Source organism: Labrus bergylta, chromosome 20 (assembly GCF_963930695.1).
Source record: "Labrus bergylta chromosome 20, fLabBer1.1, whole genome shotgun sequence".
NCBI lineage: Eukaryota > Metazoa > Chordata > Actinopteri > Labriformes > Labridae > Labrus > Labrus bergylta.
The window spans coordinates 20671484-20697580 of NC_089214.1; the positions used below are offsets into that span (position 1 = coordinate 20671484).

Sequence of the window (26097 nt, forward strand, 5' to 3'; positions counted from 1 at the left end):
TCGCTTTAGTTGAACATGTTTATTACAATACATACATTTTCACATTTGAGCTTGTGACCTCTGCCGCCCTGCTCTGACACAAAAAGGTGATCCACATACACACATCCCAGTACCACCATCATATCCTTGATATCATTGTGATTTACTGCTCACCACTACAACTCTTTATAAATAAAACCTTTTTTATTCTGCGTCCTCTTCTTAAAACTCCACCGTATATTAGCGACTGTACAAAGGAATGAACCAGGAGGGTAAAAGAGGAACAAAAACAAAAAAACAACATGAGGGTGTGAGGTGTTGGGAGTCTCAGGGAGTGGCAGGGCAGGGCCGAGGCTAGGAGAGGGGTAGTGGGAATGGTCCAAAGCAGCACGCCATCACATCTCTCATCTCAATCACTCACTCCATCACACCACCAGGCACTGTGTTTTTTTTCTTCAGACTGGGACATGCAGGGCCACCAGAAGCTGCAAATAAATCACTGAACCTCTGCGAGCAGTGCTGACGAGTTCTGACGAACCTGCAGAGAGCCGATGTTGGAGTAAAGGTTACAGGAAAAGAATCTAGACTCAGTTTAGCACATTCTGAAGGGGAAAAACTACCAGTGTGTTATGATTTCTGACAGGTTTTTGTGTAAATAATCGACTCCAAACATCCTCCTCCCTTCACACTCAGGTCACACGCTCGCTCTCAAACGGTTCAACGATCTATGAACTAACGAAATGAAGCTTGAAGTCTGCAGATGAGTTAACATGAAGGAAAGGCTAGCTAATGAACGTAGCCGCCTAGGCGTTGATTAGTTTGGATGTCAAAAGCTTTGATAGGCATGGCTTTCCATGGCTTCAATCTACAAAACATATTTACAACATAGATAATAACATCTACAAGAAATCTACATTTTTTTCTGCTGTGGTTTTCTTTTTTACAAAACCGAGTCTTGTAAAACCACCCCAACAACTCCCCCTCGTTCTTCTCCTGTTCCTCCCCTCAGCAGCTCCTCATGTTTCCCTCTCGGATGTCGCAGCCCAAACGGTCCAAAGCAAAACCCGTCTGCAGCTCCTGTGTGTGTGTGTGTTTCGACTGGGCTTAAGAGGAACCAAACAACTGCTCTCCTTCCAGCTTCCAAACTATGTGCAATGGGTCTTCCTCCCCTTTTTCAGACTCCAGCTCCGTCTAGCTAACAGAAGTTCTCAGACCATGAAAGAATTCTGGTTCTTCAACTTTTCGAGTTCTTTGATTTGCTGTCTGAGAAATAGTATCCTGTGGGAGAGACAAAGCAGAAGTTACTTGTGGTTATCTTCAAATTAAAGTTTCTTTTACATGCTTATATTGCAGCATTGAGACAGCTGTATTTACACTTTGAAACAGAGTTTTAAAAGAAAAACAATCTCCTGCCAGGTCTCCTCAAAAAAAGTGGGGCTTCTTTTTTCTGTTCTTTCAGTCGGCAGTAGCTCAGTCTGTAGGGACTTGGGTTGGGAAACGGAGGGTCGCTGTGTGGAGTGCTGGTTTGATTGAAAAGACTCCTTGGATCCACCCATGGACTCCATCCCCAGCCTAGAGCAAAAACTTTTGTGCAGGTCCGCCATTTTTATTCTTCTTACAGAGGAGTGATGTCTACCAGGAAAACTGAGGAGCGGCTCATTTAAAGAGACACACACACACCAAAACGGAGAGCTAGTTTATACAGGGTCACAAACCTCCTCTGGTGCTTGATTCATGTTATATTTTGACCAAAGCACAGCACAGATGTTTCATTTAGACCACAGGGGACTATTTGGAAAGGTGGAGAAGGGGGGATAATATGTCCTCTTTAAAACAAATGAGTATTAGTTTGTACGTAGCTAAGACTGATAGTGTGTCCTCACCTCTGCTCACGTAATGTTGCTTGGATTTCACAGACTCTGACCAAAGAGCGCAGGTTTTTGAGCTCGGTGCAGTTCTCAGACATACAGATGCTCCCCATGGTGTGAGCCTCTTCACGTAGTCTTGATGCCTTCGTCAAACACAAAGTTTGTATAAGAGGAGGCTTTCACGATATGACATACAGACTTCAATCACAGGAAATGATGAATAAATGTGAGTGGGACAAACCTGCTTCTCTGCGTGTTCGGCCGGCCACCCCTGTACATGTTTGATGAGATTCTCGTTGAAGTGAGCAGCGAGGGTGGGGGTGAAGGTGCAGGAGGGTCGGGCTGCAGAGGCAGATGGGGGAGCGGAGGTGGAGTTGGGGGCGTTGTTGTGGTTGTTGCTGCTGCTGCTGCTGGAGGCGACATGGTTGGGACCCGGAGAGGGACTCCTCTGACTGCTGCAGTAAACACAGAAAGAGGAAGTATGAGGGCACAGAGACATGTTAATAATCACCTGACTCATCACAAACAAAACACATCAAAATCTTTCCAAAAGCCAGGTTTAACATTGAACTTCCTTTTCTTCAACACTTTCATTTTTACCTGAGTTTAAAAGGAAGGTCTCAAAACACAAATCACCAGCAGTCACTGCAGAGTGAACTTAAAATTAAAGTAGGAAAATAACTTTGATCAAGGCTTTCCAAGCAGCAGGTCAGTGTCATTACAGAAAACAACTTAGGGTGCACTCACACTAGGCCTAGTTGCCCCTCCTCACTCCCCCAGTTAGCCTACACTCACATGGCTCCATAACTTCCCGACCTGAGCAAAGCTACCTCTTGTACACTCGTCATCACGTCTTAATATGACACACGCTTTGGCTTTACATCATCATGGATCATCCTCAAGTTAACAAGAAGCATGGTCTCAGACTCGGCACAATGGAGAAGAACGCAGAGAACATGACCGCAGCTTTCTTTCCTTTGTTGCTTATTTTGAATCGTCATACGGCCGTCTAACACTCCTGGATCTGCAGTTAACTGTACATGTGCAGCCTTACCGTGCAGCAGGCCAAATGTTACAACCGTTAGTGATGTGTCGGTCATGAACGATTCGTTCAAAATGAACGAATCATCTGGATGAACGAACTGAACTGAATCACTTACTGAAAAGAGTCATTCATTTCTCAACTTCAGTTGCGCACTCCTCTATCCTATCTCGTGTCTCTCTCTCTAGACCGCAAGAGTCGCTCAAAGCCCGCCATCCCTCTCCTTTCATGTCAGTGATACGTACTGACTGAACCAACAGGACGGAGTCGGTCGGGAGCTCTGTGTCGCTAAAGCCCGCCCCTACTTCTCTCTCTCATGTCTCCATAATTGAGGAAGTAGAAAATATATTATTTAACATTTAGGTGTCGCGAAAATGTATGTGCTTTTTATATCTGCTGTCAATTTACAAACAGCTTTTATATCCAACTCAATTTAACTCAGCTGACTGTTTTAACATCCACTTACAATCGGGTTTCAGTCAGTACAGTGTGTGTGTGTGTGTGTGTGTGTGTGTGTGTGTGTGTGTGTGTGTGTGTGTGTGTGTGTGTGTGTGACTGAGGCTGGTGACTCGCAGTCTCACTCGTTCACGTTCAGTCAGTGTTTCGTTCACTGAACGAACTGAGAGGAAGAGAGTGACTCGGAGGCGGAGCTCCCGTTCAGTTCGTTCAGTGAACGAACTGAACGGGAGCTCCGACATGAATCACTGAACAAACTGAGAGGAAGAGTGGAGCTCCGCCTCCGAGTCACTCTCTTCCTCTCAGTCAGACAGTCAGTGAGTGATTTGTGTACTGAACAGAATGGTCAGGGAAAATAAATGTGATTGTTTTAGCAGCTTTCAGTTTGCAAACTGTAGCTTTATCCAACTAAATTCTCAGCTCATTGGCTTATTATTCACCACCGGCTGTTCTCAGTACAATCGCGAGCAGAACTAAACGTTCGGCCGTGTTTCAGCTTATTAAATTCTGATTCACAGACAGAGCTGCAGAGAAGTACTGAACGATTCGGTGAACGAATCACTTTACTGAACTGATTCTACTGATTCAGTACACTGAAAAGAACTGCTTTTCACATCACTAACAACCGTGCCAAGGAAGTGTACCGAACTTGAGCACGGTATGGAGCACTCGCATTTGTCACACAAACGGGACTTTGGGGGTCAAATGTGTTTGGGAACGGTACAGTTTGTCTCGTGAGGGTGCGTCCTTAAGCTGCAATTCAAAGCTTGATCTGAAAGTCGATGTGGTTGAAGTTCTTGCAGACTTTTTACTTTCATCTCTCTTTGGTTCTGAAATGAAGAAGAGAGGTGAAAAGCCTCCATGAACTTTAACCAAGTCCAGTTGCTTTTCAGAATAAGCTTTAAACTCTGACCTTGATGACCGAGAGCCTCCAAGAAGCAGAGACAACTTAAGTTATACAGTTATACAGTTAGTTATACAGTGTTGCATCCTGAGAGAAAGAACGTTTCACGCTGTAAACAAACACAGGCAGGGGATCATTCAGAGGTCAGCTTTCTGTCTCTGAAATACCAACATTGTTTTCACTGCTCGAGTTAAATGACAAGAATAACACCGTGAGTTAGAGTCTCTGTGCAGGAGGAAAAACTTCTCTCACAAGAACGAAGCACCGAACTAAACAACAACATGCTTCTACAAAACGTGCTGCAGAAACTGGAGAGCCAGGTGGTTGTGTAGGCACTTTGCAGACAGTAGACAGTCCATGCTCTCCGTGCTGTATGCTTTTAGCATCTACTGTTCAGTAGGCACGAACAGCAGGCCGATATTTGATCCTACTTTGTCTGATTCATTCAGTGTGGAAGTGGCATCAGTAGCCCGCCTCATGTTATTGACGCTCCAACTCAGATGTGATATGCATGATGGCCCAGAAAATACAAAACTTCCCATTGCATGTAAACAATCTAAAGACGTGTTACCTGAACCAGCCACATCCATCCCAGTTTTTTTTTTTTTTTATCCTCATTTGTATCGATTTGGAGGAGCATGTGAAGGGGCGTTTTACATTTAATTTCGAACAGTATTGTGGTTGTTTAAATACAATTATTTTCCTGAAAGGACGCATCCAAACCATACTGCACAAAATCCCAGAGTTAGTATCACTACTGTCTACTGAGATGGACCCAAAAAATGAATGACCAAGAGGGTTCAGTCTACTGAAACCTCCTACTGAAAAATAAACACGCCATACTGAACTGTGGCTTTTCAGAAAGGAAGGTGTGACCACAGCATACTTCTCAATGTGTCCAGAGCTCATGGACATCTCACCTCCAAATGAGAATGTCTGTGGAGACGAGGCTACACCGTTTGCTTCACAAACGTACAAACAAAAAACCCTGCTTCAATTTCACTGATATGTGAAATGAAGTCGTGTTTCTATTTTAGAGAAAAGAAACCCTCACTTCTCTTCCATTATACCCCTTTACCCTGTTCCAGTCTTAATCAAAGTTCTCCCGCATCCAAACTAAATCAACACTGATGGATTCTGCTTTTATTTTTCTTAACGTTTGTGTCTACATCAACAAAAACTGTGCAGACAAAAAAGATATGAATATTTTATATTGTGGTAATGAGCATCGCTGTAAAAACAGACAAACTGACCTCTCACGGTTAAACTTAAAAAAATGATGCACTAAAGACAACACAGCCAAATGACACTTATTGTTCCATCAATGGCCAGCAGATGGTGCAACAACACAACATAAGAAAGACAGTTCACTCAGGAATGAAATTGTATGGTGTTAAAATCATTCATGAGCTGATGTGAATGGGCTGGGCTTCATCATGGAAGACATCATTTCTGCTCTGATAACATGGGTAAATGATTTCACGGAGAAATACACAGCAGTCCTTATGGATGAATAAGAATTGTACAAGTCATGTGGTAAAACCCATCTTGCACGTACTGGTTAAAGAATGATTCAGCATTCAGAAAGCAGCAAACCCAGCCTAAACACTGTGAACCAACACAGTACAGTCAACGAAACATATACTCCATGATAGGTGGCAATCTCAAGGACCCACATACAGAATAAGACGATGAAGACCCTTCTTTAGAAAACTCTCCTCTGTTTGATCTTGGCAGAGTCGTGTTTTTGTACGTACCCTTGGCGCTGGAGCGTGCGTGGAGAAGCGGTTGTGGCATCGTGACTGTGCTGCTTATCGCTGGAGAGGGGCTGTTGGGATGTGGGCTGGGGATGAGATGCCTGCTTCCCTGATGGGGTACTCACCTAAACAAGGTTCAGAGTGGGTAGACTGGTGTTACACATTACTTACTACAAAGTAATATATTTGACCTGCTTATTCTCTAATGTTTGTTATACAATTTTAATGCACATTAACTAGAAGTCATGCGGTACAACAAAGCTTTAAAAAAATTGTTTAAAATGTTGGCTGACTTTTTGCAATGTGAGTCAGAATTGTTGGCAGGTATGAAAATGGAAATCCAATGTAGCCACTGTTGGGGGGGGGTGTCAAATGTATGAAGGATTAAACTAGTGTATCATATATGTCTCCAGCAGGCAAACACATTTTTCTTTTAATCAGATAGAAATAAAACCACTGTGTATTGTTACTTTTCTGTGCCAATATACATCACAAAATGAAATATTGAGTCAAAACTTAGTTGTAACACAAATTAAGTACAGAAGCTGGAAGTGTGTGCTCACTACAGCATCATGAGAGTCTGGGTACAGAGTAACAGAAGTTACGCTGATGTAGCACAACAAAACAAAAATATTCACGTCACAGGCAGTGCAATGTCATGTGAGCTAAAGCACATGTTGCCACTTTTGTGTTGATTGATGCAAACCAAAACTACCAGCTTTCTTGTTTCTAGGTTTGATCTTCAATAAAAGTCTGACTGATATCACCACCAGTAATCACACAACTGACCACTGTATGCAGAGGCTGTGTTTCCCCTGCATGTAAAAATGTAAAGGCTACACTACTGCAGACATAGGGCTGATTTTCTTCCTATTGAATTGGGCTAGTTTCCAGTGAAATCCACTGAAACATTCATCCAGGTGTTCATTCACTCTACTTGATGCACAGTATCTTGCTGACTGAAAAACAGACGGAAATATCTTGACTTACTTTTTGCTGTGATATGGCGGGCTGCGTGCTGAGGAGGGGTTTGAGGGGGCCAGCATTGGTCTGTGGCGTGCTGATCCTTGGGGAAACATAAGACCTGGGCGATGAGGCGTCAGATGTTAACGACATCGGCGACTGGTTCGATTGCTGAGCTGCTTGAGACACAGATACAAAAAAATGGGACACAATCTAAGGGGTAGAAAAAAATCTACTACACTGAATACCAAAAATGCAAACCATAGTGGGAGTATGTTTTTTTTTTCTTCTGCTAGGTGATAGCAACTCTTTTTCAAAAGTCGCTCTATCTGCACACAGTGTCAGCACAGACATGCTTCTGCTTTGGCTTTGTTTACCTTGGTTGGAGAGTTGAGCAGCTTGAGAGAGGATAGTAGTGATATTGAAAGCCGACGGTCCAGCTGTGAGGATCTTATGGAGCATCGACTGCAATGAAGCTTGTGTGACAGCAGCTGTAAGAACTGGAGAAAGAAACAGAAACACTGTTAGCGTGACTGACATAGTAAGTCCTGATACTCACGAGGTTTCAGCACTGCTTCACACTGAATTTGACAGTCAAATTATGTATTTCATATTGAAATGTCCAGTCATCTTGTTATCAAGCTTGAACAGTTTCTGATTTCTGTAACTATATAAGAATTTCATGAAATCTTATAGTCCTGCTCATGCTTTTGCTGGTCTCCTTTGTTTATTTTTTGGTCTATTTTCTGCTAACGAAACGATCTCCGCCTCCTACTTCTACTAAACTTGGTTCAGTCGTTTGCCAGCATCAGTAAGGATACGGAGAGAGAACAGATGGAATGACAGGTTTCCTTTTTTACTTCACCAATGGACTTGTGTTATTGAAATATCTGTCTGTAATTTCTAATGATGTTAAAATGTATATTAAATATGTGTGGTGGAAGGTAAACAGGACTCCTGGCATCTCAAGAAACAAAGTAATTAATTAACAAGACAAGATGGACACAAGTACAGACAGATAGAAACTGTGTTGGTCTTTTAAAAAGGGTACGAACTAGCCCTGATACAGTCTCCTAAATTAAATCAAAGCCAACCATAGTTTATAGACATTATCTCAGGAGCCAACAGCAAGGATTCATGCAGACTCTGCTTGCACAGGTCAAATTTATAAAAGCAATCAGACCTACAGGTTTAAAAAAACAAAGAAACTAAATGAAATGGTTAACTTTGTCGTCAGTATTGCAAAGACGAGAGAAATGTTTATGCTTATGTTTTGAAAGCGACAAAACACTTGAGACCATTGTACAGTTTGTCATCACATTTCTGAAGGCTTTCTAACCGGCTTCTCCGAGAACGTATTAGAACACTTATCAGCAGAGTTAATTAATGTAAACGCCATGAGCTTCGCAGATACCTGGAGTTACTGTATAATGTTAAGCTGGAGATATAAAGATACAGAAATGCTTCATCAGTTTACTAAAGTGCATGACATTTTGAGAGGTAATGCTAGTAACAAAAAAAAAAGCCAAGGAAAACAGAAGAGTGCAAGGCTTCGGCTGCTATGCACATACAGAGCAGCTCAACAAGGGTTCACTGTGACAGCAGAGGGTCAGTGATCCAATGCGATACACAGACTGTGGGTCAGACTCAGATTGAGGCATTGTTTTAGTCATTTTTAAAGGGGCACCGATAGATTGACATGTGACCAGAACCAGCCAGTTTTTATCCTGCTCAGCCCTGACCGGTGACCAGAGGGTCCTAACGAGTATAGCTGATTTGGTGCCTATCAGACTCACACACACAAGCCGTTTCATGTCCTGCGCAGCGCACAGCGACACAAACCCTAACGAATTGCTATGCACACACACAACAAGCTAACATGGACGTCAGTGCAGACGTGAGGTGCCCATCAGCAGAGGAGAAAAAGGTTCAACATACAGGAGTAGAGACACACACCGCTTCTCTGCACTTGCTCCCTCCTCACCTCTCTTTTTTTTTTTTTTGTAACAGTAACTTAAAGATACAATATGTAGATTCCGCAAACGGGGCTCTCAATCGATACTACAATAACACAAGATGACATCGAGGCTAGCAGGGAATCAGGGTTCTCCCAAAAATCAGTATTTGCAGGTCAAACCAGGGTAATCGAAATCGGCCAGAGAAATTGCAATCAGTGCATCTCTAAGTTTGTATGTATGCATGTAAAACCTGATGCAGCCTAAAACACAAGTGATTCCCAGTCTCATCCTCACAGCGAGGAATACAGGTTATCAATTTAACATTAATACCAGATCAGGTCTACATCAGTATTGGCAGATACCCAAAGCACAGGTATCGGACCTCAAAAAGTTGGATCAGTGCTTCTCTAATATGATGGGTCATTCTTAAAGTCAGTCAGTAATGCTGTTGCTCTGAATGACAATCATCCAAGATGGATTCCACAGAGAAAATGCAACTGCACTCAGGGTCACTTGTTGTCTATGAAGAGGGCAGAACTACTTGCCAGATAGTCTAACACATCCAGGATCACACCAAACAACTTTCTGGCACTGGAAATGAAGCAAGCTGCATACAGCAATATCTCAATGCTGCAGACCAAAGGGCAGCCTCCATGTAGTCCTTATCAAATAGACTTGTTTACAAATATTGCATCATCTGCCAATATAATCCAACCATCCATTGTGACCATTAATCACATCAGTGAAACACTTCTTTTCAAGTTCACCTCAACCAAGAGGCATTCGTTATCAGACAGCGACACAAGAGCCATATAACTACATGTTAGTGACGTTAGGCAGGACAAATCACTGTGCTCAAAAGAAATGTTTATATAATATAAACGCTTCAGCAGTCAGACCAGAAGCCTTTCAAACAGTCTCTGCAGTAGGCAACAACTATTTTGATAGTCAACTAGTCATTGATTATTGAAACAATTAATCTGCGTCTCCCTCAGATCCACTTTTGGTGATGACGTCAACGAATCGTTGCACCTCGACTGTGTAGCCAGCTTAATGTAACATCTGTTGAATGTTAATACTTTGTGCATCTATAGTATTTTTTCCTACCTTCGTTGATTTTTGCCATGTCCACACTGGCATTGTTAAGCTGCAGGGCGGTCTGAAGTGCTGGAAGAAGCTGTCGCAGCAGAGTGGGGTCCTGGAGTAGCGGAGGGGCGGGGGACTGCAGGACCGGGGACACGGGCACCGTGGAGGCCGAAGATCCAGGAGGCCCTGATGAAGGGTTCAAGCTCCCTGAGCCTGAGGACGAAGACTGAGACTGGGTGGCTGCAGGTTTCTCCACCTGGGTGGACTCTGTGAAGACAGCAGAAGAAGAATGTCACTTTATCCGGTAGTTGAACCCACAGCCTACGGTGAAAGTTGAGAAGTAACCACAGCCCGCGAGTCGTGCTGCCCACCTCTGCAGGTCCCTCTTAAACTTTGACATAGTCTTTTCCATCAAAAAGCACTCTACAAGGTTTATTTACTGAACAACATACCACCATTTTTCTTTAAATGCATGATTATGACCTCCTGAGATCATAGTCAAGATTTCTTAAAGATTTTCTTAGCCAGCCTGGTCTGCGTCGCTACGTATCCCAGGACAGCTTGAAATCAGCTTGCAGTGCACAATGAATGGGGATGAATTTTCAATTACCTGCAGTAGGTGAAGGGAGCGGCTGCACTCATGGTAATGACTGGTTTACTAGTATATCGGTGAAACCGGTATAAAGGAGGCAGTGGACGTTTTAGATAGAAAAAAAAAAACAGGTATTAAGTGCATCTTATACTCTGGATTTGACAGTAAATAAAGATCAATAAGTCAGAAGAGTCATATAAAGAGAGTCCCTTTACACAACCACACAACAGCTTCAAGTAAGTTGAGGGGGTTTTAGCCCCATCCTGAGCTGAGGGGAAATAATGATCACATCCACGTTGCCGGTCAAATGTAAAAATGTAATGTAAGAGAGTTTCTGCTGAAGAGTAACCAGTGAAGTGTACAGAAACAGAAACTACAGGACGGTGAGCATTTGAGATCAGAGCTAACACTGAACAAGCTGTCACAACTCTTGGCTCCCACTGTAACAGTCTAACATCAGTGTTGAACACAGTAATAAAAACGTCAATGACAAAACAAGACCTAATGACTGGCTTCGTGTTTTTGAATAGTGCCTCTCTTTGTGTCAATCTTTCAACAGCGTTCATGCACGAACACATTTGTGTCCGGCGGTTATCATCCAAACATTAGGCCTGTAAGAAAGGGAGTGTTTTTAGGAGTTGACAGGTATTCAGAAACAGGTAATTCATGATATAGACATCTTCATTGATAGCTTGCATGCGCAGGAGTAGATTAATGAGGTGTGCCTCTTTGTACTAAAAATATCATGCAACAATTTTAATGACGAGGATTTCTTTCAACTGTGCCCTAGGGTTGTTTTCTTTCAACAACAGCATACGAAAGCTGCACCACAAATCATTTTTAATTTCAGTAGATTTTTCTTATATTTGGTCAAATAATTTATAAGGAATTGCCAGAGCGCTTTACGAAGGGTAGATGTTTCAAGATGATTTGCCTGTAGCTACAGCCCTGTCCTGGCTCCACTGCATTTCTTTGCATATCCACTGATATTCTGCAGATAAAATACTAGGGGTCTGGCAGGATAAACTCCGGGTTAAGTCTGCGCGAAAAAAGCGGCTGTTTGCGTTCACACACACAGTAGCCTAAAGAACCTCCGGGTAGCCAAATCTCCGGAGTTTTTCAGGAGATTTCCATATGTGTGAAAAGGGTTTAGGATGCCCACCGTTTTTATAAAGTGTTGATAGCCACATAGGAGTACTTACTGAACAATTAAACATGTGCAACATTTGGACAATAAAAGTTGATTTGCAGGGCACTACATGAAACCCTGCATGAAAGCTGAATTTTGCATATGACCAAAACCAAAACACTGACAGTCATCATAAATGGTTTTACTTGCCATGTGATGATGCGGTTTCCACAAAAGAAAGCGAAACTTAGATGAAAAGCATCAGGTAACATCAACTATGCAAAGAGCTGGATGTCAGTGAGCATCGTCAAGACATGAACTTCAGGTAAGGTGGGGTTTCTGCATTGAATCATCATGAAACAATTCATTACAAAACTGTCTCTCACCGCACATCCGACACATTTTGAGTCATGTGACTGATTTTGAAGTTGGGCGAATTTCATTGCACGTCATTAGTTGTGCAGTATACAGAGGGGCACAGCAGGCGATCATTATGCATTATCTTTGGATTTTTGGATCCTCAGTATACACCACAAGTAGGGAAGAGGAGCAATGTGAGCATCTAAAAGCAGTTTGTGTAGCATTTTGAAACTTGGGTTGAGGATATACAATATCCCTCGACAAGCCCAAAACACTTTAGACATTGGCATTCTGGCAAGAGTCACTGAAGGCGACCTTCTGCCATTACCATTCTTAGCTCATTATAACATATAGTTGTTGAAATGATAAAAGAGTTGCACACAGAAACCGTATTATGGAAGCACTACTGCAAAAAAACAAACAAAAAAAAATTCCTGCTCAATGTTCTAAGCCACATCGACATGCATGTTTCTCCAATTTGTAGTCCGTCTTTTGCTAAACATTTGCTGAGCATTCATCAGCAGAAGGTCAGTTCCACAACAGTTGTGAATGACTAACCAATCACAGCAATTCTCTTTAGCTTCGGGCTTAAAGATGGAAACTAAAATATCCTTGATAATCCCAGCCTGCAAAAGAAATAAACCAGAAATACAGCCTCAGCCATAAATCACCATGAAATCAAAATAGAAGAGAGTGCACCATAATCATTTACAGGAGAGATGCAATATCAGAAACGCCTCGCTCATGCTCTATTTTTTGCCAAGCCTTTGATTGTCAGGAGACGGCAGAACGGACAGGTAGTGTATGCAAGAGGTAGAACAGAGGGGAGATCCTCCGCTAATTCACCATGGTTGTGTTTTGCCTCTTTACAGATAAAAATATAATAAACCAGACAGCTTATATTTTTTTACAAGAGTTTATGAGATATCAAAAGAACAAGGTGGAAGGAAAACCTGTCAACATATGGTACCCTTTCAAGACTCTAACAACTACTCTAGAGCTTCATGTCAACCTCGGCTTACTTGTTTTAACGCATCTGGATGCTGTAGAAATTCTCTCCAGGTGTTGCTGTAATATATATCCCCATGAGAATTGGACAGACATAAGGTCACAGTAGCCTTGGCCTTTGGCTCAAACAGGAACTGTTTTGATTTTGTGGTCAAAGTGAACGTTTCGGCCCAATTGTAAGAAAATTCCTCAAGGTCTTCCTAAGACATGTTCACAAGAGTGATACAGACAAACAACCCAAAATGACATTGCCTCTGATCACAGCTATCGCCAGCACATAAAGATACAGTCATGCGGTTCATTTAGATCAGTTACTACAGACCCTCGAGGACAACGTGTTGCAACATAGTGTGTCACACTTACTTGAACCAGTGAAGCCGGGGGCTGCCGATGCTTGCATTGCCTCCCGTCTGTAGTCCCTGTCTTTGGGGAAACTGTTGACGACTGCAGTCTTTGTCGTCTCTTTTTGCCTCTGCTCTCTGTAAAACACAAGTATGCATATAAACCTATATGTTACACTGATTAAAACAAAGCAGGCATAGTCAAGTGTTTTTAGTAGAAGAATTATAGCTACCTCTCCAGCCATTCTTTGGGCTTCTCCCACTGGGACACCTCTGTCCTGCAGTTATAATAGTATTTCTTTCCAGACGAGCTGATGTGCTCCGACCAGTCGTCACCAGGTTCGTAAGGCTGAGGGAGGTAAAAAAAAAAAAAAAGAGAGAAGATTTTGGGACATGAGGTCAGCCAGAGACCAAAGTGTGAGTGTATTTGTCGAGGGGGTCTGATGCAAGAGCTTGTAATGTCATCTGAAATGTACAAAAGATGTTGGGGATGGCAGACTGTTATAGCTGGCTTGTTTTCACAGAAGCACATCAAGTGGGAGGAAGGGCTTATTTCAGAGGAAGCTCGGGATTGTTGAGGTAACCAAAGTGAAACAATTTTGCATTTTTAAAAAGGTCTGTTGTAGATTGACCGGTGTGAAAAGCAAACCCATTTGCTGTTGCTTTCACTCTTTAAGCCAAAGGTTCTTACACATTTCCACACGTTCCTCTTTACTGTGATATTTATAGCTTAAAACAAAGTAGCAGATACGGCACAAAAATGATAACTTATCCATAACTGAAGCACAAACATACTGATGTGACAAATAGTCACGTTTACACTGCATGCGTCTTATCCCATCCCAAATGTGAAGCAGTACTTCACATTTTTAATCTGTATGAACAATAGAATTGAAATGGAATTTTGCCTGTTCAGTTATTTACTTCACCAAACAATTTAAATTTAGAAAATTTAAAGCAAGAGTCAAAAATGATTTATTCATGAATTCAGAAGAATGTTAGTTTACTGGTATCAACACCAGCTCTGGTATTACGTTTTGCCACCACATGGATTTTTGCAATACCGTCATCACCGGTTTAAACACGCGTTTATTTGTAGTGCACACACAAGGCAACATGGATTGCTCAGCCACTGAATTACCAGTGACAAGGGTGGGTAAAGGAAAGTAGTGTTACGTAGTGATTTGCGACAGTTAGTCTTGGTGGTCCTCTGCAAGGTTTTGCTCTGACACTCAAAGAGCAGAGCCAGCAGTCATGCTCACTAACTCAGAGTGAGTGTCAGTGTTTACAATGAAAGAAGTGAATTGTAGCACAGCAATCAGGTTAACTTGTATTCTCCCTTGTATTCTTTCAGCGATTACTGCAACATCATGTGGACGAGCTCGCCTGCAGCAAGTCCCAGATGATAAACAGAAAGACCGTGGCTCTGAATCGTGGTCAAAGGAGCGGCTCTAAATGCTGCAACTCCAAACAGTGTTATTGAAAATGTCCGCTAATTGTAGCTCTGCCAAAGTTAATTCAACAAGGAACACATATTTTTGACAACCCATCACAATTAAAGTCCCTAGCCATTATGTTATTGACACACTGTTATTTTGAAAGAGCCAGGATATGTGGTGTTTTCAGCAAGAGATTAACCCATTACAATCAGCTAGACACAATGGCATATACATTTTTGTTTGTGTGTCTCATGCACAGAAGACGGTTCAGTGTGGCACCCCAGGTTTGTTTGAGGGAGAGAAGGGATGTTGTAGTTCTTCATAATCGCAATCCCTTTTAATACTGTAACATCACGATGTAATACTGTTACCGCACAAAAACAAACAAACCTGATTGGATTCTCCGGTCATATCCACTTGTAACAGATACATGGAAGACAAATCTAATACTGAAGGGTAATACTGGTATTTTTTTTATGTATATTTTGGGATCTATTTGACAATGAGAAACAAAACATTTGAGAAATGCTTCATATGAGTGCTTCAGGTCAAACAGGCTTCCCATTCTTTTCCAGAGATCATTTTCCAGGACTCTTTTTGCTCCATCCTCTCAAATAAACATCCACTTTTGACACAAGGGGGAGGCGGAGCCATTACCTATAGACTTCGATTCAATGTGCGTTGTGGAGTATGTACCAAATCGCTACTTTTATCAACATGTGGCAGTGAAAATGTCCTACCCTGTAGGAGAGTGTTGGAATAATTTACCAGGACAACACGTGATTTTTCAGGACATTTTACTTTTTCCTCTCATTTTCCAGGACTGGAAAATTAGTCAACTTTTAGCCAGGTTTCCCAGGAGGAGTGGGAACCCTGTCAAAATATGTTGTTTTCAGTGCCTTCTTCTCCAAGACATCCTTTAGAGGATCCTTCCAAAGACAAATATTTTTTTCTTCAGAGTAAAACAAACCCTCACTCACTTTGTTTTTAAAGCCACCAGACTTCATAAACCTTAATTATTAGTTTAGATTCAACACAATATTATTATTTTACACAATGACTAAACATGTACAAAAATCTACACCCTAGTAGACCAACAACTCTTGTGTTGGTTTTTAACTAAATTCTTGTTTTTGTTGTTGGGAGTTTATTGGCTTTAATGACAGCAATGCAACAACTGTTTCTGGTAGAACAAGAATCCATCTTTGAAAAAAGTCCATATTTGTAGCAATGCTTATGGTAATGGTGTTAGACACTGAGTACAGCAATTTGAACCCATCAGTTTCCAAACAAAGCACTTTCAATGTGCAAACTTTCTCACCTGTACTTTCCCAAATGATTGCTCTGCACATATTGTATGTGTGATTTACTAGCCACCGATTCCAACAGTTTAATCTGCCTTTGCGTTCGGAAACCAAAATATGTAAAAAAAAAAAAGAAAATTAAAATAAAAATGGAGGCCAAAGTGAAAATCTGGGCTCTTTCACCAAAGTAGTGGTGTCTCATACACCTTCCCAACTTCACAAAGAGAAAACACTTCAACCTGAACTAAAAACTGTGAATCTACAGAAAAACAGCTACTGCCCTGAACTCCTGCCTGTGGTAGTGGAAAAACTATGTTTAGTCCATCATCTGCCCCCGTGCTGAAGCAGAGGTTATACTTACTGTGTCTGAGGTCTTGCTGGGGTTTGAATGCGAGTTGGAGCTATGATGGGAACTGTGGTTGTGAGAATTTTCCTGTGGAGAATAACTGGTCCCTGCAACAAAGAGAGCACAAGACAAGGGAAAGAAATCATCAGTATGAACCAATAACTAACAGTGCCATGTTCACAGACATGACCGGAAAACTTGGCTGAGAACGACAACAAACGGCACACAGCAATGCCAGAAGTGATTTACACTCGCTGTCGACTCGGGAAATGGAAGAAGTGGATGTATATTGAATTTCTTTAACTTTCAAACATATGCTTAATAAAACAATTAAGAGCACGATGAAACCCAAACTTTACAGCAATGCTTCTATATCCAATGCAGAGTATAGACTGTGCAATAACAACCCTTTTACAATGGATAATAGTCACTTTCTCACTCAGCATGTGTAATTTCACCTATTGGACAGATGTCTGGCTATAAAGGTCATGCTTCCAATTAATCAATATTTATTTGTATAGTACCAATTCATAACAAATGTTAATTCAATACACTTAACAAAAAGCAGGTAAAAAATATCACTCTTTTTTTAAAGAATATTTCAAAAGAGCCAGTAAAAGTCCTTTGCTTTGTTATCTACAAAGACCAAACATTAACCCATCATGAGCACAGCACTAAGCAACTTTCAGCAAAGCTTAAGTGGCAAGAAAAAAAACGTCCTTTAAGAGGCAGAAATCTTGGGCAAAACCAGACTCAGATAAAGTTTAGCAACCAGCTTCCCTTCGATTAACTGGTTATAATTCAGAGGTAAAAAAAGAAGCCTTTTGTATTTATTCAGAAATCAGGCGGGACATGGTGATGACAGGCATCGTGTATGACATGCTCAGCAGATAGACATCAAATCTGCGAGTTAAGCTATGCACTTTTAATTTTTGTTTATTAATTGCACTTTATATTATTAACAAAAATGTTACTGCACATCTCATTGTCACATCTAGTGCAGGCATATGGTACATTGTATGATACATGTCTGGTGAATCAAAGCTTTACAAACAGAACAAGCAAAATAAAGTTATTTTATCTGTTTGATGATTACATTTCTAAATGCATCAAAACATCTTGCTTTTTCTGGGAACAGTAGTTTTACCAATGAGTAGAGAGTGGAAAGAGAAAAGTAACAACTAATGTTTCTGCGAAGTGTGCTGAAGATAAAATATTCAAAGGGGTAGCATTAAATTAGCCAACAAATGCATGTTGGGGAATCCTATATTTAAAATCTTTGGAATTAAAAAAGTGTTTTTCTTCCTTAACCTCTGTTTCTGTAAGATTTGCCAAAAACTACATTAAAAACAAATGGAGAAAAAAAGGGCACATGTCATCAGAACTGAACCATACCGTAAACGGTGACCAAAAAACGAGGTTGGTATTGAACCGTGGGCTGACTGTATTGTTGCATCCCCAATACGAACACTTCAGCTGGGTTAAACTAAATCCTGCACCTTCTTAAACTGTTACAAGCTTATCTGCTGTGAAAACAAACAAAATGATGTCTTGCATATCTGTTTCACTGCTTTGTTGTCAGTAATGATGATTTCTCAATATACATCCTTGTCAGTAAAGCACCGCTGCTCTCTCTGTTTTGCTCAGGGCAGTTTTGGGTTGAAGTCGTGAATTTGTGTTTGTATTTAGAGAACAGGGAAAGAGACAGCCTGGCAGATATCTACTGTTCTCAGCTACAGCACAAAGATAACTTTGTGGTGTTTTCCTTAGCAACAAAACACTTTAATAGCTGTAAAAAAGGCAACCTTAAGTGTCGTATCACAGATTCCAGTAGTTTTAGGTTTTATTAAAAGCTTTAGAGAACAGCTCTATCTTTATAAAATATTTTTTTATTTTCACAGTTCAGTGACCTTGATGGGCTAACCAAAGCTTGTTTGCTATCGGATGCTAATGTTGTAATGCTGATCTACTCCTCACTGTTCACAGAGAACTACAGGAGCACGAGCATTGCATCTAGAATCTTTACAAACCTAGTCTTGAAATGACAACAAACAGCAATGCTGGTGGAGGCAGAAGGATGATGAAAACAGATGCCTGAAAGCACAAGTCCTGTCTTTTGGCTGCCACACCCCCTTCTCTGCTCTAGAGACCGTAGAGTCGCATAGACCTCCTCTACAGATATCTACTGTGTCATATTCCCTGGAAGCACTGGGACTTTTCCATATGGACTGTATGGAAATCTGATGCATGTATTCATTCTTCTTTTTGTTAATTGTTGATTAAAAAAAATATCTTGTTCTTAAACGTTGGCCTTTTGCTCACTTTGTTTTTACTGACCGTTCACAGTTTGATGCTAGGCAGGTAAAGTACAGCAGGTTATTGAAGTACAGCTGCTGAGAACAGCTGCAGCTTAAAACAAAGCGGATGACAGCAGCGAGGATGAACCAAAACAGTCAAGCTGTGAGCCACAAAATCAAAACAGACATTTGAAAGACAAAAACCCAGAGTACAGATGAGGGGTTCTGCCGGGTTTGGTTACATTTTCCTGTGGGTTCTTTACCAAACGCAACACAATGAACTTTACAGTTAGAACTTTGGCCTGTTTGTAGAGGTGAGAAAATTGATTAATTTGAGAATTGCAAATATGCATTAATAACTTTGAATAGATTCCTAATAGAGGTGTAAAGGTACACATACTCAGACTGGACCGTTTCGGTAGAGGGCTTTCGGTCCAATCCGAGTACGTGCGGAACAAAAGTTCTTTAATCTGTGTTCCCACACGGACCGCAAAGCGGCAGCACACCTCAGGGTGGAGGAAGGCTGCGGCCGCTGGTATGGGACACAGCTTTTAAGTTGTAAAAAAAAGTTCAAACATAAACTGTGCAAACTGTGCAGATTACTAGTTCCTCGAGCCCTGTTGGTTTGGACAGTTGCATATAACCGGGATGGAGTTCTTTTTACGGACTTACTCTTAAGTTTCGTTTTCAGCGATGAAAGGGGAGGGGGAGATGGGTCTGTGTGGGAGAATAACCTGCAGCATGATAGAATGAACACCCTCCCTCCCCATTCCCTCAATAATGGACAAATAGACGTTGACAAGACGAGTACCGTAGCCCAATGTGTAAAAGGGAAATTCTAAATGTTCCTAATAAAGAAAAAAAAGGAACCGTACTGAACCGAAATTTGTGTGTACCGTTACACTCCTAATTCCTAGCCATTTTTTGTATAATAGATACAGCTTCATCTTGCAATGCATTTTAAACAAATAGCTAGTGCACTACTTTCAGCCACTATGGAAAATCACAGACCTGTTGCATTGTTGTAAATCTCAACAGATGCTACCAAGCCATCAAATCTGGGAGAGATACAAACTCAGCGATGCACAGCAAGTGGGACAAAAATATGTCAGCCAGGGAAGTGATTGAACTTGGATTTAAAAAGACTCTAAAAAGGGGCTCTGGTGGCACAGTGGATAGTTCCGCGCGACAAGCGGAAGGCCCAGGTTTGACTCAAACCTGTGGCTCCTTTCCCACATGTCGATCGCCACTCTCTCTCTGCCTGATTTCCAACTCTGTCCACTATCCTATCTCTCTAATGAAAAAGGCACAAAAGCCCAAAAATAAATCTTCAGGAAAAAAAAAAAGTAAACAGCAAAAACAGAACTGTAAATCAAGACTGGCTAGATTTTAACGTGTTCATTCTTCCCACTTTGTAAAACGATTATTTGTTAGTTGTTCAGAAATTGCATCAGTTATTAGAATTGTGCAATTATAGCGCAGATACCGGACAGAGCGCTCCATCAAGATCCATATGAATCTGTATAAGCATCATAGAAATATTATGGAAATGTACTGTAATACTGTTAACAGAAAGCTGTTGACTATATTCAGACACTATTATATAAACATACACCTGGCCCAGAACAACAAGACAAGTTTGATGTGTAAGTGATTCACAATATTCCTAAAAACATTATCTCTAAATAAATGTAATTGTATAATTCTGCATTGAAATGCGACTGCTGAAACAGAAATAAGTCTGTGTAAGATTAAAAAAGCAAAACAAAATCTTCATGATACTGAATCGCATTACTTAAGAAACGGGCACACAAGTATCACCATATCTTCAAATAAGAAGATATTCATTTCTTCACAGCACAACAACTTCCAAAAACCTATTTTATTTTTATTTGGGCTAGTCAGTGACTCCCTTCTAAGTGCTAAGGCTAGCTCTTTAACTCAGTAAAATGACAAATGGAGCAGCAAGACATTCAACCAGTCTCACAGATGACTAATGTAGATCCTGAAGAACTTACTCAATCATAAATAGACTTTGAATCCATGGATCAATAAATCCAGAATGGTTTTGAATCAAAATCAATTCTAAATCGAATCATCAGACACCCAAAGATTGCCAGCCCTAGTCACATTTCAGAAAATGTAATACTTTATAATGGTGCTAAATAACAATACAACCACCCCTAGTAATATTCACAAAAAATCATGAAGTTTCCTTTACAAGCAAAGGTACATTACTGAACTGAAAAAGTGAGTCACACTGAAAGTTTTATTTGTGATTTAGCTCAGCTTTGAAATCAGATTGTTCAACCCTGCAGATGAAAGTGAAACTCTCTTTAGATTGAATAATAGTAAAAACAAGCCTGTCATGTTTAAAACAGGTTTAGCTGCCCAAGGTGGTAGCTGTGTTGTCTGTGAGTTTGTATTTGCACATCAACACAAATGACTGTTAATGTTTTTATCAGCGCAGTAAATTTACATGTTTAAAATAAACAAAAAGAGATAACTGGAGTTATGAACCTTGGCAACATTCACTTAAAATCATTCTATAAATTATCACTTCAAGTACTTGACTTTTTAAAGCTTATCAAAGAAACATTGATGTTTACTTTAACGGCCACAGTCACAGTCACTTGTTGCCTTTACATAATAACAGCATAAAACTACTGAAATAATGAAAGCTTATATTTGTGTATCTCTTTCACTAGCTGGACATGTCAGAGTCTGAAGACCCATAAACCAGTTACTTGTCTAATGTCTATGGTTTTACCAGACTCAGAACTGTGTCAATGACATCAGATTTCTGATCTGGAGTTAAGTGCTACACAGGAGAGGGATTAGCCGACAAGAGCTTCATGTTTTACTTTTAAGGTGCACTCCAATGTGCTCCAAACAATGTTGTTTTCTAAAAGCACAATATCTTCGCCCGACATCAAAACATTTCCAGTCCATTGCTGTGATTTTACCTCAAGTCACTTCACCGTTGTTTTTAAATGACTCATTATCAATAATGGATTTATAACACTTTTCATCTGGTGTCTTGACCTGACTTCATCAGATTAACAAAAACTGAGCAAAAGTTAGGGGCAGCTCAGCTCATGGGCCCCGACCCTGTTGTTTTTATTTGCTTTGTTGAGTGTTTTTATTGATTTTAATCATCAGATCTGTTAGTTTAGAAGAGGAGGACACACTGTGGATAATTCAGCTGCACCAAGAACCGTGTAAACTGACAGGTACATTAGAGACTTGGTTTGTAAAGGCTACAGCTTGCAAAGCTTTTTTCTACTGCAGCGCTCTTTACACATGATGCAGCGATTCTACAAACAAAATTTTAGTTGAGGTCCTCTGACTCATGATTTGAGATGTGGACTTTAAGGGGTCAGCCCTATATCATGAAATGAAATACAACACTGCTTCATAAAATCTGCCTGATTCCTGATTTTGTGTTTCTCAGGGTTTTTATCTCTACTCTTGAAGTATAAACTAATAAACTCAAGCTATTCCATCACTACCCAGCCAGTTTATTTGCACACTGTATTGTCTATAGTCAGTTGTTCGGTGGTCTCTTTTCTGTAGAAATATGTCTCACACATTCAGCAGTACCTGCTGCAGATCAACATTAGTCCTCTAAGGTTCCATCACTTACAAAACTGGCTATACAAAACACTGTTTGAAAATCAAACACAAGCAACACACAGTATTCTAACTTAGATTAAACCTCACATCACAATGTTTTCTCAACACATGCATAAATCAGACTACATCACTGACAAACACATTTTGTTTTTAGCAATGGACCGAGCGCTTTGATTCCTGACGTTGGTGCCATCTCAGAAAAAGTATTCTAGCAGACTAATTCTATAAGATTCAAAACTGTCACCCATAATCTCCATCATTGGACATCCCTTTTTTTCAAACAAATAAAATGTCTACTGGCATTTACCTCCACAACTGAATGCTCAGACATCATTCATGTTGTTGTTGTTTTTTTAACTCGCCCCTATTGGGAGTTCAGGGACAGGTGGTTTGCAATTAATATTTAGAAGCCACAATGAGTATTCAATAAGCAGCAAAGAGCCGAGATTTATTCTAACATGAAATGCTACTTGACTAGAAAGATATTTGCTTTGCTGCATGCATTTCATTCCTGTCTGATACAAAACTACAACATCTAGTCTTATCCTTAGCTGAAACAAACATGGAAGCTGTACCTACCTACATACTGCTGCAGAGTGCCATGGTTAAAGCTTGCAGGCTTACTTGACTGCATTATCTGTAGCCAAGCCTGTTTTATTCTCAATGACCACTGTGTCTCACCTCCGTCTCTGTCTCTGGCCCGGTGTGTGTGGACAGCCTTTGCTCTGCCATGCCCCGTGCTGTCGACGTGTTTGTTCTCAGGGCTGTCAGACCTCCTAAGCATTTTGCAGGGAGGAGTGACATCTGAGGAGTCGCGCATCTTTTCATGTCGGTGATCCCCTCCTGGTTGGCTTTTGGATGAGTATTTGAGAGTCTGCAAACACAAATCAAACACTTCACTACAACTTGTTGTCTTGCATTTCTACAATGATCTCATCCTTTTATCATAGTATTCAGAGGGGCTTTAAAAAAGGTGTTACCTTTTTGATTAAGACCATATTTTGACTGTTTTAATATCAGCCTGTTCGTGCAAAGTATATTCATGCAGCTGTTTATTTTTATTTTTAGTGCAGCATATTTGTATCTGTTAATGTATTATATTGCAACTGGATATGATGTACAAAGAGTCACAACACTATGGCTCCCAGATATACTTTTTTTTTTGCTGTAGGTATTAAGAAAGTTTCGAACCCAATCACGCTCTTCATCAGGTGCTGATGATTATATTGCAACTCTACAAAATGTCCACAGTAGCTAGGGCTGCATGATACTGGGAAAAACTGATTACTTTGTTCAATATTTCAGTCACAAAATGAAGAGCGGTAACAAATATTAAAGAATGCATGTTATCTAGAACTCAGTTTTTATGCCGATCTGCTGTTCTTCTTGTTTTACACAATGGGTGTGTTTATAAACTGTTTATGAACCAATAAACTGGCACCAATTAATGTGAGGGTAGATGATAGTTTGCTGGAGCTTCAACATGGTGTTGAAGAATAGCCATTAAACCTTTACCTCCATCAATGTTGCACATACTGAGATAGAAAAAGATCATTTAATGTAATGTTTTTACTAAGTGTATATTATTGCAAAAACCATGTTATTGCTATTTACTGTGCAGCCCTAACAGTAGCTGTACTAAAATAGATCTAACATGTTTTGTCATTTGTTGACACATTTATAATTTCAGGTAATGGAGAGGTAAACACCATATTATCAGACAAACTAGTGTTAGCTAGTGTTACAAATGACACTTCAATGTTAATGCATTAGTTAGCTGTAAATATTTAGAGCACTTTAATGTTTAGAGAGCTTAGCTAGCTGTATCTTTATAATGACAGATTGCGGTCAGGCCCTAATCGGACTGGGCTAGCAGTAACAGGCTATCATTAGCTTTGTAATAAAACTCGGCTGTACCTTTTCCAAAACAGCTGAACTCGACGAATATATTCAGTCTTTGTCTCCTTTATCACACCATACTTACGTTGGGAAACATTTGCAACGCTCTAGAAGCTCATTTTAGCAAATTAATTTACTTTTCAGGCTATTTTCCGCACTGACTGCGGCCTGCTGTGCTCTCCAGAAGCCTGAACTAGAGTGTCCATTTTAATCTTATTTGCTGCTAGCAGGCTAGGTGAAGCTAACAAGTACCTGATAGGGCTGTGAATCTCTTCGGTCGCACCTGCAAATATAAAGAAAAAGCAGTTGTAAGCATGAAGTGTTGAGAAATAGTTAAAAGTGCTGCAACAAGCTGGACGTGCAAGTTTCTGGACACTTATTTTGGTTTCAGTTAAAAATGGCGGATTGTCAAAAAGCGTAGCTAAAATCAGAATAAGTAAAAGATGTTTACCCATCGCCGAGTCTCGGTTGTTTCCTTGCATACATTACCATCAATGCCGTGTTAGTGTGATTGGAGTGGGATGTGAAAGACTGATAACGCTTCTGTAAATTGTCTTGTTTATTCAGCGACGTAAAATTGTCAGTTATTTCAGCCTAGCTTGTTGTAGGTGTTTCAAAGCTGTCGGCAGCACTGGTCTAAAGAGCGCCCTCACTCAGTCCATCTCAGCCGAGTCTATCTGTGAGGAGACCGAGCAGCCAGTGGAGCTGCGAGCACGGTTGCCAGATATTACACATTCACCCGTTTGGGAAACACTTTAGAAGTCAGTACCTGAGGAAAGTGCCATCTCACTGCATTATAGATAGATAGATAGATGGATAGATAGATAGATAGATAAATATAATCTTTATTATCATTATATACAAGGACACAACGAAACTTTGTTAGCAGCAATCCTAAACAGCAGCTTTTACAAAAACAACAACAACAAAAATATATTTGTGGTGATATGAGAGAAAAGTATGTAAAAAGTGGCCAGAGCAATTGCTGTTCAGTGAATGGATGATAATAGTAAAGTAATTATTGCACATTGTATTCCCGTCTTGTTGGGGGAGGGGGGGGGGGGGTGTTTATGGGTTGAGGAGTTTGTCCACAGCTCTGGGATAGAAGCTGTTTTTTAGTCTATTATATGTTAATGTCACGTATTTTCAGGGTTAGGTTGAAGTGTAAACTACTTTAAAGAAACTCAACAAATGTCTTGTTGCGAAATGAAACACAACAATCAAAACCATGTTATCTCTTCTAAAAAACGGATCTCTTCCACCAAAACAATTCACACACATAACTTACGTCTTACACAAAGGTATTACAGAGCATCAGCACTGATGTGATAAATTAAAATCACAACAATCAGAAGTGTTCATATGTTTTGGCTTCATGAGGCCATGTTAGTATGTGGTAATTAGTTTCCCTTTTATTTATTTCCCAAAATAGACATGTGTATATGCAGCAAAAATGTTGGCTATTTTATGTAGTATGTAGCAAATCTGAGTAATTTCAACCTGTAGCCTATGTAAAATCAGACACAAAGAAAATGATCCTCCTCTGTTCTTGCTGTTCCATCTTCTTGCCTAACACCTGTAGACGTCACTTTTTTTTTTACTCTGATACATGATTTAAGCGTTCTTTCCAAATTAGTTTGCACAGGAACAACATGGGTGATACTAACTGGTGGTCAGGGTGTTGCATTTTTAAACTCAGTATTTGTAGGTGCTAAATGATGCAGTTTGTGTTC

At 40.5% G+C, this 26097-nt stretch overlaps 1 protein-coding gene across 2 annotated transcripts; it reads right to left on the bottom strand.

Moving 5' to 3' along the window:
* Nucleotides 1-25043, bottom strand: waca (WW domain containing adaptor with coiled-coil a). Of its 2 annotated transcripts, none has more exons than XM_020631008.3 (13): nucleotides 24816-25043; nucleotides 24617-24647; nucleotides 23147-23339; nucleotides 16548-16639; nucleotides 13677-13792; nucleotides 13466-13581; nucleotides 10035-10280; nucleotides 7347-7469; nucleotides 6997-7145; nucleotides 6007-6131; nucleotides 2089-2302; nucleotides 1863-1990; nucleotides 1-1257 (listed from the first exon to the last, which is right to left on the bottom strand). In XM_020631008.3, the coding sequence occupies exons 1-13, from the start codon at nucleotides 24854-24856 to the stop codon at nucleotides 1188-1190; spliced, it is 1644 nt and encodes a 547-aa protein (XP_020486664.1). In that variant the 5' UTR covers nucleotides 24857-25043; the 3' UTR covers nucleotides 1-1187. The 2 variants fall into 2 exon arrangements, with proteins under 2 accessions (XP_020486664.1, XP_020486663.1); XM_020631007.3 differs by having other exon boundaries at nucleotides 6997-7148.
* Nucleotides 25044-26097: the final 1054 nt, after the last annotated feature.